At 37.1% G+C, this 17,581-nt stretch overlaps 2 protein-coding genes and 1 pseudogene across 2 annotated transcripts; 1 reads left to right on the top strand and 2 right to left on the bottom strand.

The window, feature by feature from the left end:
* Positions 1 to 202: 202 nt before the first annotated feature.
* LOC140508688 (olfactory receptor 52H1-like) lies at positions 203 to 1,150 on the bottom strand. The gene has a single exon (XM_072616578.1). It carries the CDS (start codon positions 1,148 to 1,150, stop codon positions 203 to 205), a length of 948 nt encoding a protein of 315 aa, XP_072472679.1.
* A 10,533-nt stretch (positions 1,151 to 11,683) lies between these two features.
* LOC140507553 (UTP--glucose-1-phosphate uridylyltransferase pseudogene) lies at positions 11,684 to 12,828 on the top strand (annotated as a pseudogene).
* Positions 12,829 to 13,049: 221 nt separating this feature from the next.
* On the bottom strand, positions 13,050 to 13,982 carry LOC140508689 (olfactory receptor 52B6-like). Its single transcript, XM_072616579.1, has one exon. It carries the CDS (start codon positions 13,890 to 13,892, stop codon positions 13,050 to 13,052), a length of 843 nt encoding a protein of 280 aa, XP_072472680.1. The 5' UTR covers positions 13,893 to 13,982.
* Between the last annotated feature and the right edge of the window lie 3,599 nt (positions 13,983 to 17,581).

Raw genomic sequence — 17,581 nt, forward strand, 5'->3', positions numbered from 1 at the left:
ATAAATCATCTTTTCTAACTTCCCTGTTATTGTTTTCTTATCTCTTTTCTGCTTGTTTCTTGTTAGGCTCTTCAATTTTATGGAGATAAGAAGCAACTTGTGTTTCCATCTTCCTCTTTGTTTGGACAATATCAAAAAATGAATTTTCTTTTAAGGATTCCCCCCACCTTCTACAAGTTCCCCCATCTGATAGTGTGAGATATCACTGTGTCCCCTTTGGAGAAAATAAGAGGAGAATCTTCTCACGAATTTGCTTGGTCTTCACTCCATAGACAATGGGGTTGAGAGTTGGAGGAATGACAATATAAACGTTGGCAAATAGGATGAGGACATGACGGGGAACTTTGTGTCCAAAGCGATGAACAAGAATGGAGAAGAAACCTGGAGTATAGAACATGAGAATGACACAGATGTGAGACCCACAGGTTCCAAGAGCCTTCTGGCGAGCACCATGAGAAGGAAGATGGAAAATAACACTCAGTATGAGAGTATAAGAGACAACAATAAGGACAAGGTCAGAGAGTACAGTCATAACAGGCACAGCAAAACCATACCAGATATTGATGGAGATGTCAGCACAGGAAAGTCGAGCCACACCTATGTGTTCACAATATGTATGGGGGATGACAAGTGTTCGGCAAAAGGGCAGTCGCTTTAGCAAGAAAACAACTGGAAAGATCACACAGAAGCTCCTGATGATGATTCCCACCATAATCTTAAAGATGACCTGGTGGGTCAGAGTGGTGGTATATCTCAGTGGGGAGCATATAGCCACATAGCGGTCATATGCCATGGACATTAAGGTGGCAGAATCCACGGCACAGCTGAAATGGAGAAAGAACATTTGGGTGAGGCAGCCTGAGAAGGTGATTTTCTTGTCACCAAACCAGAGGTTACTGAGAAGTTTGGGCACCGTGGTAGATGACAGAATCAGGTCTGTTTGGGCCAGCATGGAGAGGAAAAGGAACATGGGCTCATGGAGGCTGCGCTCCATGACAATGAGGTACAGCAGGAGACAGTTACCTGCAATGGCCACAAGATAGATAGCACAGAAAGGAATCGCGATCCAGATGTGGAACTTCTCAAGCCCTGGGATCCCCACGAGGGTAAAGTAGCTGGGGTTATAACTGCTTAGGTTGAATGTGGCCATTTCCTGATGATTCCTGAGGAGGTGATTCTAGGGCCCTGAAGAGAAAGCAAAAGCCAGAATTAACTGCCTGAGGTGATTGTGGCACTGAGGAATGTGCCAGTGTCAAATGTCTGTGTGGTTGGAGGCCTCTTCCACAGTGCAAAGAATTCTGTAGGGTACACTGAAGAACTAACAGCTCAGTGTTAACCTGGGTACTTTATAAGAGGAATAGAATAGACAGAGGGTGTTGTGTGTCCTAGGAGAGGAAGCGGGTGCTAAATTACATTAGGGGAGTCATTCTTATTTACATACAGATACATATGTATATGTACATACTTGTATGTACATATATATCTATGCATATATATGTATACACACATACATAATGCTATTCAAAGATATATATATATATATATACATATATATGTACATATCTGTGTATGTAATATATATTAAGTGCTATTCATGGATTACACATAACTAAATCAGTATGTTATATGTGTGTATGTATACAAGTAAAATGCTTGTAGAATGTGACATTCATATAAAACTACATATGCACATAAGTACATAAATATATACATATATATGTATGTACATGTGTATGTGTGTATGTATAATTTAGTTTTCATGTAATGTATAGTTTACAAACTGCTGTCCTTACAGTAACTCTGTGATACAAGTAATACAAAGTATTATAATTCTACTTCATAGACAGGACCCTTGGATTCAGAGAGATTAAATAATTGTCCCATGTAGACAAAATTAGAAATTGGCAACCCAAGACTTGTGACCTGGCCAATACTCTTTAAATGAAATGGCAGATAATCAAACGTGTGCATCCTTAACAATACTGTCTAGGGTGATTCCTCTGATTCATCTCTAAAAAGTCATCACATAATGTCCACTTTCAATCACAGGATTCTTGACTGAGCTACAAGAGATCACAGAAGTCATTTTATCCAACTACCTCAGTTTACTGGTGAGAAAACTGGTTCCTTGAGAGGTTGATTTGTTAAAAGTCTCCCAGGTTTTTTCAGAACATTCTGTTGGCAAGCCTGGCTTTGTTCCTAGTAGACAGTGAGAGGAGCCTCATTACTTTTAAATGGAAGCCCATTTTTCACTGAATAACTCTTAGAGAGTTTCTTTTATCTGAGACCATAATATGCTTTGTTGTAACTTTATCCCATTGGTGGGAGTTCATGTCTGTGGGGTTAAGTTTCAGAAACTTCATCCCCATTTTACTTTCCAGGTTTGTGGAGCTCTGCAGACAGTGACTAGATCACAACTAAATGTCATTTCATCTGGACTATATATCTTTCAATCATTGCAGCAGGTTTCATCTCTCCTGGTCTCCATTTCCCACACCATCCTGGTTATCATCATACGATGATACTCTGAAAATATGACAACTTGAATGGAAGCCAAAAACTAGATCAAAATATAGCTAGGTGATCCCCTCTCTTGCTCCAGACAGTCTTGTATCTATGTATGTGGCCTAAAAAATAAAATTGACTTTTTAATTGGTAAGCCACATCATTGATTCATCTTGGGCTTATGTCCATTAAAAAGCCAAATTCATTTGTGTTTGTTAATTTGTACATGACTTGTTATCTGGGCATAAATCACCCCATGATGCACTACCCATTCTGAATGTTTGAAGTTAATTTTTCTGAAGCCCACTTCAAAACTTGAAACTGATACCTACAAAATTTTCCCAGTGAGTTGAATCTTAAATAAAAAGTGAGGCCATAGCTAAAGGTAGCTTTTGTCCGCTATTGACTTAGAAAACCACATATTCACAAGATCAGAGTTTTGTACTTTTTTTTTTGTTAAATATTTCTTGCTTATAGAAATGGCAGTATTATAGGCCACATCAAGTGCAATGAATTAATTTCTCCGATTAGGAAAGTGAGGGCCAGGGAAACCAAGTGGCTCCTCTAGGTTACACAAGTATTCTATCTGGGTTGATTTTGTGTTTATTTAAAAAAAAATCATCCTAAGGAATGACTTGGAAAATAGATCAAGGAGAGATCATTTAAAAGTATTGAACTAACTGAAAGCCGTGATTAACAAAATGCCTAAAAATGTTATACAGAATTATTATAGTTAATTGAGGATTACAGTTAATTTCTGTTTAACTGGATTAGGTGAAGTTCTTTCCTCATACAATGAAGTCTTTCCTTGAGTGACCAGAGAGGAAGGAAAAAAGACATCAAAGTTGATTTCATTTATTTATTCAGAGATTATTTTTCTTGAAACTTCAAACGGACTTCATCACTCCAGGGTGCTAACCCTCTACAACCTGGAACTAATTTTTGATCTTCTCTCATTCTCCCATATAGCCATATGATGGGCCCCTTCTGCCTCTATGTGATATACTTTAGGTGAGGTGGACTACTTACTCTCTTTCCTCACTTACTGAAAGGATAATATATCTAGAGGTGGTAGGGACCTCAGAGGCCATTTAGTCCGACTGTCCTCACTTAACAGATGGAGAAAGTGAGCTCCCATGCAGTAACTGCTTTGTCCAAGATTGCTTAGGTAATAGGCATTGGAAATAGGAATTGAACCCAGGTCTTCTGACTCCAGATCCCAGTGTTTAACAATGCCATTCTTAAGAATAAATTCCAAATGGGTACATGATCTAGGTATAAAGATTGATACCACGGACAAATTGGAGGAGCAAGGAATAGTATATTTATCAGATTTATGGAGAAGGGAAGAATTTTTGACTAAAGAAGAGATAGAAAGCATTATGAAGTTCAAGATCTATAATTTTGATTACATTAAACTGAAAAGTTTTTGTACAACCAAACCCAATGCAACCAAAATTTGAAGGGATGTAGTAAATTGGGAAAGAATTTTTACAGTTAATCTCGGGGAGAAAGGCCTCATTTCTAGAATATATAAAGAATTGAGTCAAATGTACAACAATACAAGTCATTCCCCAATTGATAAATGGTGAAAGGATACGAACAGGCAATTTTTAGAGGAAGAAATTAAAGAAATCTATAAGCATATGAAAAAATGCTCTAAATCACATTTGATTAGAAAGATGCAAATCAAAACAACTCTGAGGTACCACATCACACCTATTAGATTGGCAAACATTACAGAACAAAAAAATGATAAATGTTGGAGAGGATGTGGGAGAGTTGGAACACTAACTCATTGTTGGTAGAGATGTGAGCTCATCCAACTATTCTGGAGAGTGGTTTGGAACTATGCCCAAAGGGCTACAAAATTTTGCATCCTCTTTGACCCAGCAATATAGCTTCTAGGACTGTATCCCCAAGAGATCATAAAAATGGGAAAGGGTCCCACATGTACAAAAATATTTATAGCAGCACTCTTTGTAGTTGCCAAAAACTGAAAATCAAGGGGATGCCCACCAACTAGGGAATGGTTGAATAAATTATGGTATCTTAATGTAATGAAATACTATTGAGCCATAAGAAATGATGAACAAGAAGTCTTCAGAGAGGCCTGGAAAGACTTATATGATCTGATGCTGAGCAAAAGGAGCAGAACCAGGAGAACTTTGTGCACAGTAACGACCACAGTGCGCGAGAGTTTTTTCTGGTAGACTTGGACCTTCATAGCAATGCAAGGACATAAAAAAAAAATCCCAAAGGTCTTCTAAGGCAAAATGCCTTCCACATTCAGAGAAAGAACTATGAAATTCAATCAAAGAATGTAGCATTTCATTTGTGTGTGTGTGTGAAAGTGTGTGTATTATGTTTGGATTTGTTATATGATTTCTCCCATTTGTTTTAATTCTTCTACACAGCATGACTACAGCGAAAATATATTCAATAGGAATGTATGTGTAGATCCTATATAGAATTATGTACTGTCTTAGGGAGGGAGGGGGGCAGTGGGGGATAGGTGGTGGGGGGTAATCTAAGTTTTATGGTAGTGATTGTAGAACATTAAAAATAAAAATAAAAAAATAAAATAAAATATATTTTGATAAAAAGAAAAACAAAAAAAAAAACAAAACAAAACCAATGCCATTCCTTTAACTCTGTAACTTTGCTTTAGATTTTAACTCTGAGTGGAATATTCTCTGTCCCTGCCCCTCTTTGTCTGTTAAATTGAGACTCATCCTTCAAAGTTCAACCTAAATGATATCCTCTGCAGCAATCTTTCTCTTGTCCTGGGGTAATATGAGGCTAAAACAAGATAATGGATATAAAACACACTGTACACTTTAAAGTGCTCTGTGACTGGCCATTATTGGGATTATAATTACAAGCTTTATAGCCTTCATTTCCTGAACTTTCTGCTATGAACTACTGCTGAGCTCAAGCAATGTTACATAGAGCAATTCCAGGGTGTGCAGCAAATGGACTCTCTAGGGAAAAATATTCCTACACTCACACTTTTCATTTTAATCTGCAGTACAAACATATTCTTAAATAAAATCAGTGAACGAATATATGTAACTCTGCTTTGTGCTGACTTCTGAGTATTAATACTGACACTAAAAATTTTAGAGTTCACTCTTGAAAGGTGGTTAGACCTGGCTCCAGCACACTTTTGTCCTGATTTTCCCTATCTGTTTGAAAAAGTAGTGAGACTTAATTAAAAGTGTAGATATACATTCAACTTCCACAAAAGCATCTTTGAATTTTATGATGATTCAAATGTTTTAATGAAAGGCATAAATGTATGCATCTCTGGATAGAAAATTAATAATGATTAACTTAAGTTGATTGCTGAACCTAGTTTCATTTAAATTTTTTCTAAGTGTTTATGAAAGAGTAAGGGGAAAACTCTAATTTCCAACCAACTTACTAGGATAATTTTCAAAGACTTGGAAATCCCTATATATTATACCCCAAAGAGAATGGGCCAGTGGTCCCTATAGACAGTACATCCAAGAAAACTTTGAGTGGTCTAGGAAGAAAATTGGGAGAAAACAATATTTTTGAATTTTGAGAAACACATATGCCATTCAAAATAATTTGATCCTCGTTTTATTCCTCTCTGGGAGCTCATATCTTTAACTTACTCCTAAAGTATGCAGTAAGAAGAAGGAAGGGACATACTAAAAGCCACAAAAGTGCATGTGTATAAAATGATCAAACAAAGGCTTCTGATGCTGTTCCATAGATCCAGGTCTGATTCCAAGACTTTCCTCAGGTTTGAGTCCCTCTCATATACAAACAAACAGAAACATGCAAAAAAACACACATATGCATGTGTGTTTTATGTGTGTTTATGTGTATACATATCTATACACATATATACACACGAGACATTCTCTATCTCTACTCTCTGATTGTTTCACAATTAGAAGAAGCCCCTATTCATCCAGGATGGTCTTGTGTACTTCCTTGCCTCCAGGTGGAGGTTGCTTCCTATACAAAACTTTAAAGGCAAGATACTTTAATGATATTTCTGGACATATAGAACAACACCCCACCCTAATCCAGCTCTGCCACCACCAACACCACTACCATCACTATGTCTGCAATAATTGTTTTGCTCACCGTATTCTAGCTTCAATTATCCTACTTTTAGGCATGAAAAATCAATCTTTGACAGGGAACTCAGCTGAAGGGTGAATGAATGCCTCTGTAATAAAGAAGACAGGACTTTTTATTCATGTTGGAATCCCATGAGGGAAAGATCCAAGTTTACAAATCCCTGAGTACTTACTCTGTGCTATCCTCCAGGATATGATATATATCATCAAATCATTAATCCTTTGCCTGTCTGAGAACAGATATTGTATTCTGTGCAGAGAATGGTTCCAGAGACTATGGAGGCCAAGGATTCCTGGTTTCCTGTGGGACTTTGCCTTCTGTAACTGGACCATGAGAGCAGTCTAAGAATACGAATCTGTGGCTCCTTGGATTAGGAGCACCATCACAGGTCAAGAGCATTAGTGACTTCTCTTCATCTATAGTATATGTTGATATGTCATTAATTTGGCATGCATCAATCTCCAGGGCCTGTGTTCAGTTTTTCAGGCTTGTTTCACACTTTCTCACTTCACACACTCCATATTTCAATTAAAGTGCAACTTTTACATGCTAATCATTCTCTGATCTTTATGTGTCTTCTTTCCCATCTAAGCATTTGCCTGGGCTGATCTCCATGCCTGGAATAGACACAATCTGTTCCTGTCAGGTTGGTAGGGCCTAAGGTAGGGCCTATTGGATTCCTACCTTTCCTTCAATTTCTATATCTGATGGCATTTTCTCAGTAGAGCTTCCTCTGATAGCTCCAGCTAGAGGAAAATGTGGCTCTCAACTTTCTAGACCATTCTGTTTTGTATTTTTCATGCAGCTTTCATTATGAGAGGCAGTATTTCATACTGGAAAGAGAGTCAGCCGTGAAAAGAAAGACCTGGGTTCAAATTCTGCTCTCTGAAACTTACTAGCCATAAGACCCTAAGCAAGTGTTTTAACCTCTTGGTGATCTATACTTCTGATAGTGTCAAATTCAAAGAGAAAAGAGTTACTGAATCATATATATGGACGGCATATTGACTTAGAAAACTATGTATTAACTTCATGTCTTATTGTGTTTTTATTTATTTTGCTAAACACTTCCTAATTACATTTTAATGTGGTTCAGTTATTTGTTGGAATGTTGTCTGTTGCAATGCCAGTGGGTGGAGAGTTTGACATTTGAGTTCTAGACAACTCTGTAAGACTATAATTTGTAGACACAACATTGTTCTAGTATTGGTGGAGGGAGTTTGTTTTCTTCTTTGGGAGTTCCCCATACCAGTAAAAGCACAGTCCCTCACTCTAATTTCTATTATGGGTATTTGTAGAAATGTTTTATCCTTATACTAGATTATAATCTGCTTGAAGACAGGCAGCTTCATATGGCCTACATTTACCATGGTGTCTTGAACATGGCAAATGTCTGCTGAATGATAAGTGACTATTTTCATTTTTGTGTGTACCTGCATGTACACATACACACAATTAGTAAGTGTGGCATTATTTGGAGGAGGAGGTAGAATGACAGAGGACTTTTGAGCGGGCCCAAGGAAATCGTAAAACAAATTCTTCAGTGGACATGCCTTCTCATACAAATATTGGAGAATGGGATTCTTCCCTGAAAGAAAAACAGAATACTTAATATAGACACATTATTCTTGTACTGCTTTCCTCATCTAACTTCTTCATTTTGCACACTCACCATGCCAAAACCCAGGGTTTCCTCCAGAGAAATTCCCTTATTCTTCATCTCATCATGTCAGCATCTATGTGCTCCTTTAATGGTGAGAATATTATATGGTGATATAACCACTGGTGATTTGATAAAGCATACAGAATAGAGATCTACATAATACATGCTTTTCTAAGAGAATCCTTAAAAACATATCCTTCCTAAGTTGCCTAACTTAGAGGAGCTACACAAAGAGGGAAAATGTCAATCTAAGATATCTAGTGGCCCAACCAATTTGGGAAATACAATGGGATGAATAGGGATGCATCCTTGTAATCAAACTAAAGGTCATCACTTCTCCCTAATGGTAACCCATGATTTCAGGCCACTGTTCTGACTTCTGCATAAACGTGTGGAACCAATTGTTGAGGGTTTTTAAATTCCATTTATTATCCTGTGCTCAATAGAGAGGTATGATGAGGTAATTAGGTAAAGATGGAGATGTGGATAGGTTGAGGGATAAAATTTAGGATGGGAATGTAGATTTGAATGGGGATCAACATGGGTTTGGGAAAGGATTGTTGTTGGAAAGATGATGTGGATGAGAACATGGATTGCTCTGGTGATGGATTATGGATAGAAATTATATATATTGGTAAAGTGTTGGGATAAGAGCGGAGGTGGGGAAAAGGATGACGATAAGGACTGTGGAAGGAAAATTATATAATTGGAATAGGAAAAAAGGATATGAATGTGGCTTAATATGGAATGAATGCTAAGATGACATTAAGGGTTGAGTGGAGATTAGGATAGGTTTGGAATTGAGAAAAGATGTGGGGTGTCTTCCTTTGTGAAGGAGATATTCCTAGAGCTAGATACTTGAACAAAATCAAGAAAATACTAGGGACAAAGCAGACTTGAATTTGGGCATAAGGAGAGGGCTCTGATGGAGAAGACAATTTGTCTGAATTAGGAGTCAAGATCATTGGTGTCAAACTCAAATAGAAATGAGTCACTGAACCCACATACTTACTTAGAAAACCACTAATTACCTTCCACTGAGAGCCCTGAGGGCTGCTAGGATGGATTTGTTCTCTGCAGATATTGGGAAGTTTGGCAGAGATGCTTGTGTAAACAATCTTAGCAAAGCAATTTCTCAAAGTGGGCTTTCCCATTTCCAAAAAGTGATCTGACAAAAGCTGGATTGATCAATTGAGAGGAAACTAGGAAAAATACTTCCAGTTGCACCACAAAAAGAAATTTAACATATTAAAAAAATTCCTTAAGAAATTTCAGAAGGAATTCAGAAGTTTTATTCTGTAAGTAGTTTTATTACAAGTAAGAAGTTTTATTACAAGAAAAGGGAACTTCTCTGCATTAGAGGAAAATCCAGAGGAATCCAAAGGATTCACTTCAGCCTTAATAGAAGATAAAGGTCAGAGCCTTACTTGATGACATATTTCTGTTCTGGTTAAGTAGTTCTCATAAGATAAGATAAGATGAACTCTCCCATAAAATGGAGAAGGATAGTTGAATGGATTAAAAGTCATAATCCAACAGTGTGTTGTTTATAAGAAATACATTTGAAATGGGGGGATACGTACAGGGTAAAGGTAAAAGGTTGGAACAGAATACATCGTACTTTAGAAGATGTAAAAAAAGCAGGGGTAGCAATCCTAATCTCAGACAAAACAAAAGCAGAAATAGGTCTAATCAAAAGAGATAAGGAAGGAAACTATATCCTGCTAAAAGGCACAAATAACAAAGCAGCGATATCATTACTAAACATATATGCTCCAAGTGGTACAGAATCCAAATTCTTATAAGAGAAGTTAAGGGAGTTAAAGAAAGAAATAGACAACAAAACTATACTGTTGGGGGACCTCAACCTCCCTCTCTCTGAACTTGATACATCTAACCTCAAAATAAACAAGAAAGAACTTAAGGAGGTGAATAAAACTCTGGATGATGGGTATAGAAACTTTGGTAATGGGGATAGAAATGATTATACCTTTTTCTCAGTGGTGTATGGCACATATGCAAAAATTGATCATGTCATAGGTGGTAAAAACCTCACAATTCAGTGGAGAAGGGTGGAGATAGTCAATGCAACCTTCTCAGATCATAATGCAACAAAAATTGTATGTAATAAAAGGCCATGGAAAGATAAACCAAAAATTAGTTAGAATCTAAATAATCTAGTCCCAAAGAATGAATAGGTTAAACAACACATCATTGAAGCAATCAACAACTTCATTCAAGAGAATGACAACAATGAGACAACCTACCAAATCTTATGGGATGCTATAAAAGCAGTTCTTAGGGGAAGTTTCATATCACTGAATGCATACATGGATAAAATAGAGAAAGAGGAGATCAATAAATTGTGCATGCAGCTGAAAAAGCAAGAAAAAGCAAATTAAAAATCCCCAAGGAAATGCCAAATTAGAAATACTGAAAACCAAAGGAGATATTAATAAAATTGAAATGAAGAAAACTATTGAACTAATAAATAAACCTAAGAGTTGGTATTATGAAAAAAATAAAATTGATAAACTTGTGGTCAATTTTATTAAAAAAAGAAAGAGGAAAATCAAATTAACCATATCAACAATGAAAAGAGTTAACTAACTGCCAATGAGGAGGAAATTAAAACAATATTTAGAAATTGCTTTGCCCAACTATAACCCCATAAATTCGACAATCTAAAGGAAATGAGTGAATATTTTTTTAAAAAATGTAAATTGCCCAGATAAACAGGAGAAGAAGTTGAATGCTTAAATAGCCCCATCTCGAAAAAGAAATTGAACAAGTCATCAATGAACTCCATCTGAAAAAATCTCCAGAGTCTGACGGATTTACAAGTGAATTTTATCAAAAATTTAAAGAACAGTTAATTCTAATACTATATAGATGATTTGGGAAAATTGGTAAAGAAGGAGTCCTATCAAATTATTTTTATGCCATAAATATGGTTCTGATACCTAAACCAGGAAAGCCAAAATAGACAAAGAAAATTATAGACCAATTTATCTAATGAATATAGATGCAAAAATTTTAAATAATATATTAACAAAAGGAATACATGCTGAGTAAAAGGAGCAGAACCAGGAGAACTTTGTACACAACTACAACCACAGTGTATGAGGAATTTTTCTGATAGACTTAGTCCTTCCCTGCAATGCAAGGACCTAATAAATTCCCACTGGACTCTTCAGGCAAACTGTCTTCCACATCCAGAGAAAGAACTATGGAATTGGATTGCAGATAGAAACAGACCATTTTATGTTATGTTATGTATTGTTTTGTTTTATTTTCATGGTTTCTCCAATTCGTTTTAATTCTTCTATGCAACATGACTAAGGTGAAAATGTATTTAATAAGAATGTATGTGTAGAACATATGTAAGACTACATGACATCTTGGAATGGGACTGGGGAGGTAAGAGGAAAGAAGGGGGAGAGAGGTGAAAAAAATCTAGTTTATGGAAATGATTGTAGAAAACTGAAAACAAACAAAATAATTTTAAAAAAGAATTTCTGAAATAACTCAGAAGATTGTAAAAAATTTTCTTGCTAGAAAATGGACCTTTTATGCTGGGCAAAAATTCAGAAAGATTCAGTTCAGCCTTATGAGAAGATAGTCAGAGGCTTATTTGATGATATACCTTCTGTCTTGAGGATATAGATGTTGGTAAAACTAAAGGGTGGTTTGGGAACTAGCAGGGCTTCTAAAGTCCCCAAAGTCTCCTTAGTATGTGGAATTTTAAACTTGTTTTGAGTATAACAATTCAGCAAGTTAAGTACTTGAAAAATTCTGATGTTCTTCTTGTTTGGATGACCTCTTTAAAACTGATGAAGGTGCAATAAAATACTTTAGAAATACAGTTATTGCCATATGAAAACGTACACTTTTAATCAAATCAGGGAATACAGAAACTTAGTATCCTCCAAGTCTTTGCAATATTTACAGCAGTTTCTACAATTCTTCCTTTCTTGGAACCTTTATAAGAGAGGGAAAGGAGTACATTTTCAGGTTTGACGTAGATAATTTGAGTTTACTTAACCATTTGATGAATCTACCCAGTGGAAAATGTTGCAAATTTGTCACGGAAGTCTTAAATCGACAGATGTAAAGGGTGGTACCTTCATATAATATGAAGTCAAACTCAGAATGGTTGAAATTGCTGAAGTGCCAAAAGTCCACTTTGCTACATTTAATTCTGTATCAACATTCAAAATATTTAACAAAAACAACCTGCGGATCTCTCTAGCAGCAGTGAAGAGTTTGCAGGGGAAAATGTCATTGATATGGAAGTCATTGTTACCCCAAAGACCTTGAACGTAGGCCCTATAGTTATTTAGTTGGAGATGTTATTAATAGTTTTGAGAATTGTCTTGGCATTGATGTTCTCAGAAGTTGTTTTGTGCCTATTAGAACTACATTTAGTTTTCTTGTGATATCAAATCTCAACAGCCTTAACAATGAATGAAAATCAAGAGTTTCCTTCTGTGCTCCTAGTTAAATAAGGAAGCTCTTTTATGAAGGTACTATTTTAAAAATATGTATCATGCTGATTCTCTGAGTGAAACTGTATATCACAAAAAACCTCAAAGAAATCTACAAATTAATATTATGTTATATTTTTACTAGTTTTTAAATATCTAATAATTGAATTTTGATCTTGGCTATGTGTTATTTGCAGACAGCTTAGACCCACAAGTCACAAAGTTGACACTTCTGGTCAAGATGACTCTCAGTTTCTTGGCCTCCATCTTGTTTATTTCCTCAACTGTGCAAACATCTGGACAGCCCCTTCCCAAATCTGTTTGGTTCTTACACCATAAATGACAGGGTTGAGCATGGGTGGGATAACAACATAGAGGTTGGCTAGGAGGATATGGACATAATGGGGAATACTTTTCCTACCAAAGCGGTAGGCAAAGACAGAAAATAGAGCAGGGATGTAGAAGAGTAGTATGACACAAATATGAGATCCACATGTTCCCAGTGCTTTGCGTTGAGCTTCATGTGAAGGAAGATGGAGGACAGTGTGTAAGATGAGTACATAGGAGATGGTGATAATAACGATATCTACACCTGTGGAGAGCAAGGCAGCAGCCAAACCGTACCAGATATTGACAGAGATGTCAGCACAGGATAGCAAGGCAATGCCCATGTGCTCACAGAATGTATGTGAAATTATATTGGTCTGGCAATATGGTAACCTTTTGAGGAGGAAGATAGCTGGAAACATAATGCAGAAGCTGCGTGTAAGTGTGGCTCCAGCTATCTTTCTGATGATGATGGGACTAAGGATAGTGTTATAGTGTAAAGGTGAGCAGATGGCCACATAGCGGTCAAATGCCATGGCCAACAGGATGGCTGAGTCAGCCACAAACAGAAAGTGGATACAGAACATCTGAGTGAGACACGCATCAAAGGAGATGGCTTGTGTCCCCAACCAGAAGATGGTCAGAGCCTTTGGCATGGTTGAAGTGGAGAGCAGGATATCAGCACTGGCCAGCATGGATAGGAACAGGTACATGGGTTCATGAAGGCTCCTCTGGGAGATGATTACACTGATCAGGATGCTATTCCCTGCCAAGGCAGTCACATACATGATGCTGAAGGGGATAGAAAGCCAGATGTGCAGGTGCTCCAGACTTGGGATTCCAGTGAGAAAGCAGCCGGCAAGGCGGGTGTCAGTGATATTCAGAGGAAGCATCGTGACTTACAGCTGTGGAGGTGAGGGCCTTATTACTTTATAGATGTTTCAACTGCATGAAAGAAGAAAGCTAGGAAATTAGTTCTAGACTTTGGTAAAAGCTATGGAATCTTGACACAAAGCCAAATTCTGGTTATAACCACAGACACCTACAGCCCACATGAATAGAATCTTTTGAGTATAAACCGCCAAAAATCTTTAGGTGCTTGTGCATCATGACAGAATTTGTCTCTACACACGTTTTTAGGGGGTGGGGCACAGCAACAGAGTGCATAGATAGAGTGACAGGAGTGTCACTGCATCTGTTTTTCAGGAGATAGCTGATATGAAGCTACTGATCAATGTCCAATGATCAATTGGAATACCTTTGGAAATAGAGGTTATTTAGACCACTCACTGATAATAATGATACTGATTAAATCAGAAGCTCTCTATTAGCAAGTCTTTAGTGAGTCCAATTTTGTAAAGATTCCTGGTGTCTGAAAATGTCTTGACTTTAAGATTTGGCATAAAGATGCCCAAGAGCTTGATAATCCAAAAGTCAAATGAGGGAAGAAAGAGACTGTTATGGTTACTTCTAGCAATTTTCTCAATATGAGTATGAATTAATGACAGTTATTGATTCCCTAATTTCCCTAAATATCTATTTGTCTTTTCAAAAACCTCTAATGGACTATGAAGAGGTGGGTACAATGGAAACATTCTTGGACCAGGAATCAACAGATTTCAGTTTTAGTCCTGGCTCTGCTACTAATTTTCTATATGAAGGTTTCCAGAATTTAGTGATCCCACTGGCTCTAAACTGCTGTAATATCATTACACACAAACGAATTTCACTCTTTTTCATCTTTATTTAACATTACTTCCTTCCATGCAAACACATTTTACCTAAACTGGGCTCCTGAATGAGGGAGTTGGAAAGGAGGGAATAATAGATATGGGGATAAAAATGGTGATAGGAGAACAAAGAGGGGAGGGAGAGAAGGAGGAGAGAAAGAGAGAGAGAGAGAGAGACAGAGAGAGAAAGAGAGAGAGAGAGAGAGAGAGAGAGAGAGAGAGAGAGAGAGAGAGACAGAGACAGAGAGAGAGAAAGAGACAGAGAGAGAGAGAGACAGAGAGAGAGAGAGAGAGGGAGAGTGTGTGTGTGTGTGTGTGTGTGTGTGTGTGTGTGTGAGTGAAGGAGAAAGGAGGGGAGAGAGAGAGAGAACATGTAGTATGTTATTAATAGAACTTTAGTGTTGTTTTCCTCCCCTTACTCTTCTTTGTCCTGCAGCCCTTGGGAAAGAGGATGTGCTGAGGGTGCAGTAAGAAGAATTCAGGATAGAACACAATCCTTAACCTCCTAGATCAGAGACCATTAAGGCCAAACTTAACCTGCACAGAATATCCTCTACAACATTTACAAGGGTATTTATCTAACCTTCAGTTGAAGACTTCCAGTGATAATTATCCCAGCATGTCTGGAGGCAAATAGAAAACATCCTATTATTGAATTTTATGTGAGAATGCGGTGTCTTGTTGAGAGAGATCAGCACAGACACATTCACCAACAACCACCACCATTTTATCAAGCATTTAATATGTCAAGTTACTTCTCCAATAGTGCAATGAAAATCAGATGAAACCTTCCGCATTTTACAGAGGGTGGGGGAGAAGTAACATGTGTAAATTCAGAAAGACATACACATTTATTTAATAATGCACTGATACACATTCCGGTGTATTAAACATATGTCTATGTAATATTAGCATCCTCTCAGATGCATTTAAAATGACATGCATAAATGCAGACACAGTGTATTTGCTATTACTACAAGCGTTTAAGTTCAATCTGGATGGTTACCTTACAGAAATATAGGCAAAATTACTCTATTGGGTGAATGGATAAATTTGATGACTTTTAATAATCCTTCTGCCTCCCAGAGTTTATGATTCTGTTTTTCAAAATATTAACATTCAAAATAAAAAAAAAAAACAGACAACTGACATCCCATAACTTAAAATTTTCCTTGATTCTACAGACATTTAGCAACTCTTCATGTCAGTCAACCACTAGAATAGTGGTTTTCAGGACTTCATCACTCCAGGGCAACTGGCCTTTCCTGCTGTTCTTCTAAGTTGTCTTTGACTGGAAATTTGCTTTAATTCATCTTTTTGTGAGTTCTGCCATGTTGGAATTTGCTTAGAGTCATTATGTAAAGGTATTAGTTGTGGTTTGGGAGAGAGCACAGGTGAGTCCCTGTCTTTACTCCAACATCACCTCCCATTTCCGTTGTTCAAAACAACAGCATTGAATGTTTAATTTTTGTCTTGTATGTCTAGTACTTGACACATAATTGACACTTAATAAATGCTTGTTAGATTATATTGAATTGTATTGACTTGACGGGAGATGTGGTTCAAAGAGAAATGAAGACAGAGGAAAGGAAAGTAATTTTGAAGTTCTGAATGCCATAGAGAACAAGGAATATTGAATGAAATTTTAGGCAGTTGATCTTGGCTGAACTTGGAACCCTCTCCAGGCATTTCCAAGTCTGGACAAGTCATTTCCAGGAACTTGTAAGCTGCCTCTTTTACTTTCATTTCTGTAAAACCTGCCTATGTTCCCTGATTCCCTAAATATTTAACTAGGTAAATTTGACTCTCCCATTGAGTTTCTCAGATCATGTAGCACTGCTGAATTCCAAGAGCTGAGAAGAGCTGTTTTGCAATGAGCTCCTGTCTGACTTCAAATGGAACCTCCCTCCTCTTCCTCATTTTCTCAGTTTCTTGTGATTCCATTGTATTTTACCCACAATGGCTCATCCAGACCTCCTCTATTTAGTAAAATCCCTGGTTGCTCTTATTTCAGAAATCCAATCAATGCAAGCTCTCACCATCCCTCTTCTCTACCTCAGGGTATCTCTAGTTTAAACATTTTTCCTTTCTCTCTTATCTCAGAAAAATAATTTCCTTTGTCTGTATTGCCAAGGCAAAAATGTCACCCCCAGGCCCAAAGACACTGAGTTCTCACTCCCATCCATTCTCATTCCTCCAGATTCTACCAGGACTTTAATTCTCTACTTAAAGCCAAAGGCTCTCACATACCACAATAGACATAATCTCCATTTCTCCATTTTCTTCTTACCTCTTTTGTCCATAAATGCACTAGCCTTGAAAGGTCATTCACTTGACCACAATGATATTTACATGTCATTATATCTAAGTTTTTAAATTATGTACACTATTTCATTTTTCCCCCTAAGAATCACCATGACATTGTTATAGCAGTTGTTATCATCCTGATTTTTCAGGAGTGGAAACAGATTTAGAGAAATTAAATACTTTGCTCACATTTGAAATCAGAAGAGAGATTTGACTTCAGGTAAATTGACTGATTTTTTTACTCTTATTCCAGCACTGTATCTGTGATGACACAGCCTCTCTTATTATCTTTCCAGCCATTTAGCTTGAAATCACTGTCATCTTTGATGCTTTCCTCTCCCTTACCACCCCATCATTTACCTCATTCAAATAAGCCAGGTCTTTCCATTCCCACAGGGAAATCACTTTTGTGCCTAGTCAATTTCTATCCATTGTCAAGG

The sequence above is a fragment of the Notamacropus eugenii genome, chromosome 5 (assembly GCF_028372415.1).
Source record: "Notamacropus eugenii isolate mMacEug1 chromosome 5, mMacEug1.pri_v2, whole genome shotgun sequence".
In the NCBI taxonomy this organism is placed as follows: Eukaryota; Metazoa; Chordata; class Mammalia; order Diprotodontia; family Macropodidae; genus Notamacropus; species Notamacropus eugenii.

Coding starts and splice junctions, on each gene's coding strand:
- LOC140508688 (XM_072616578.1), bottom strand. CDS start 1,150: ATGGCCACATTCAACCTAAGCAGTTATAACCCCAGCTACTTTACCCTC.
- LOC140508689 (XM_072616579.1), bottom strand. CDS start 13,892: ATGTATGTGACTGCCTTGGCAGGGAATAGCATCCTGATCAGTGTAATC.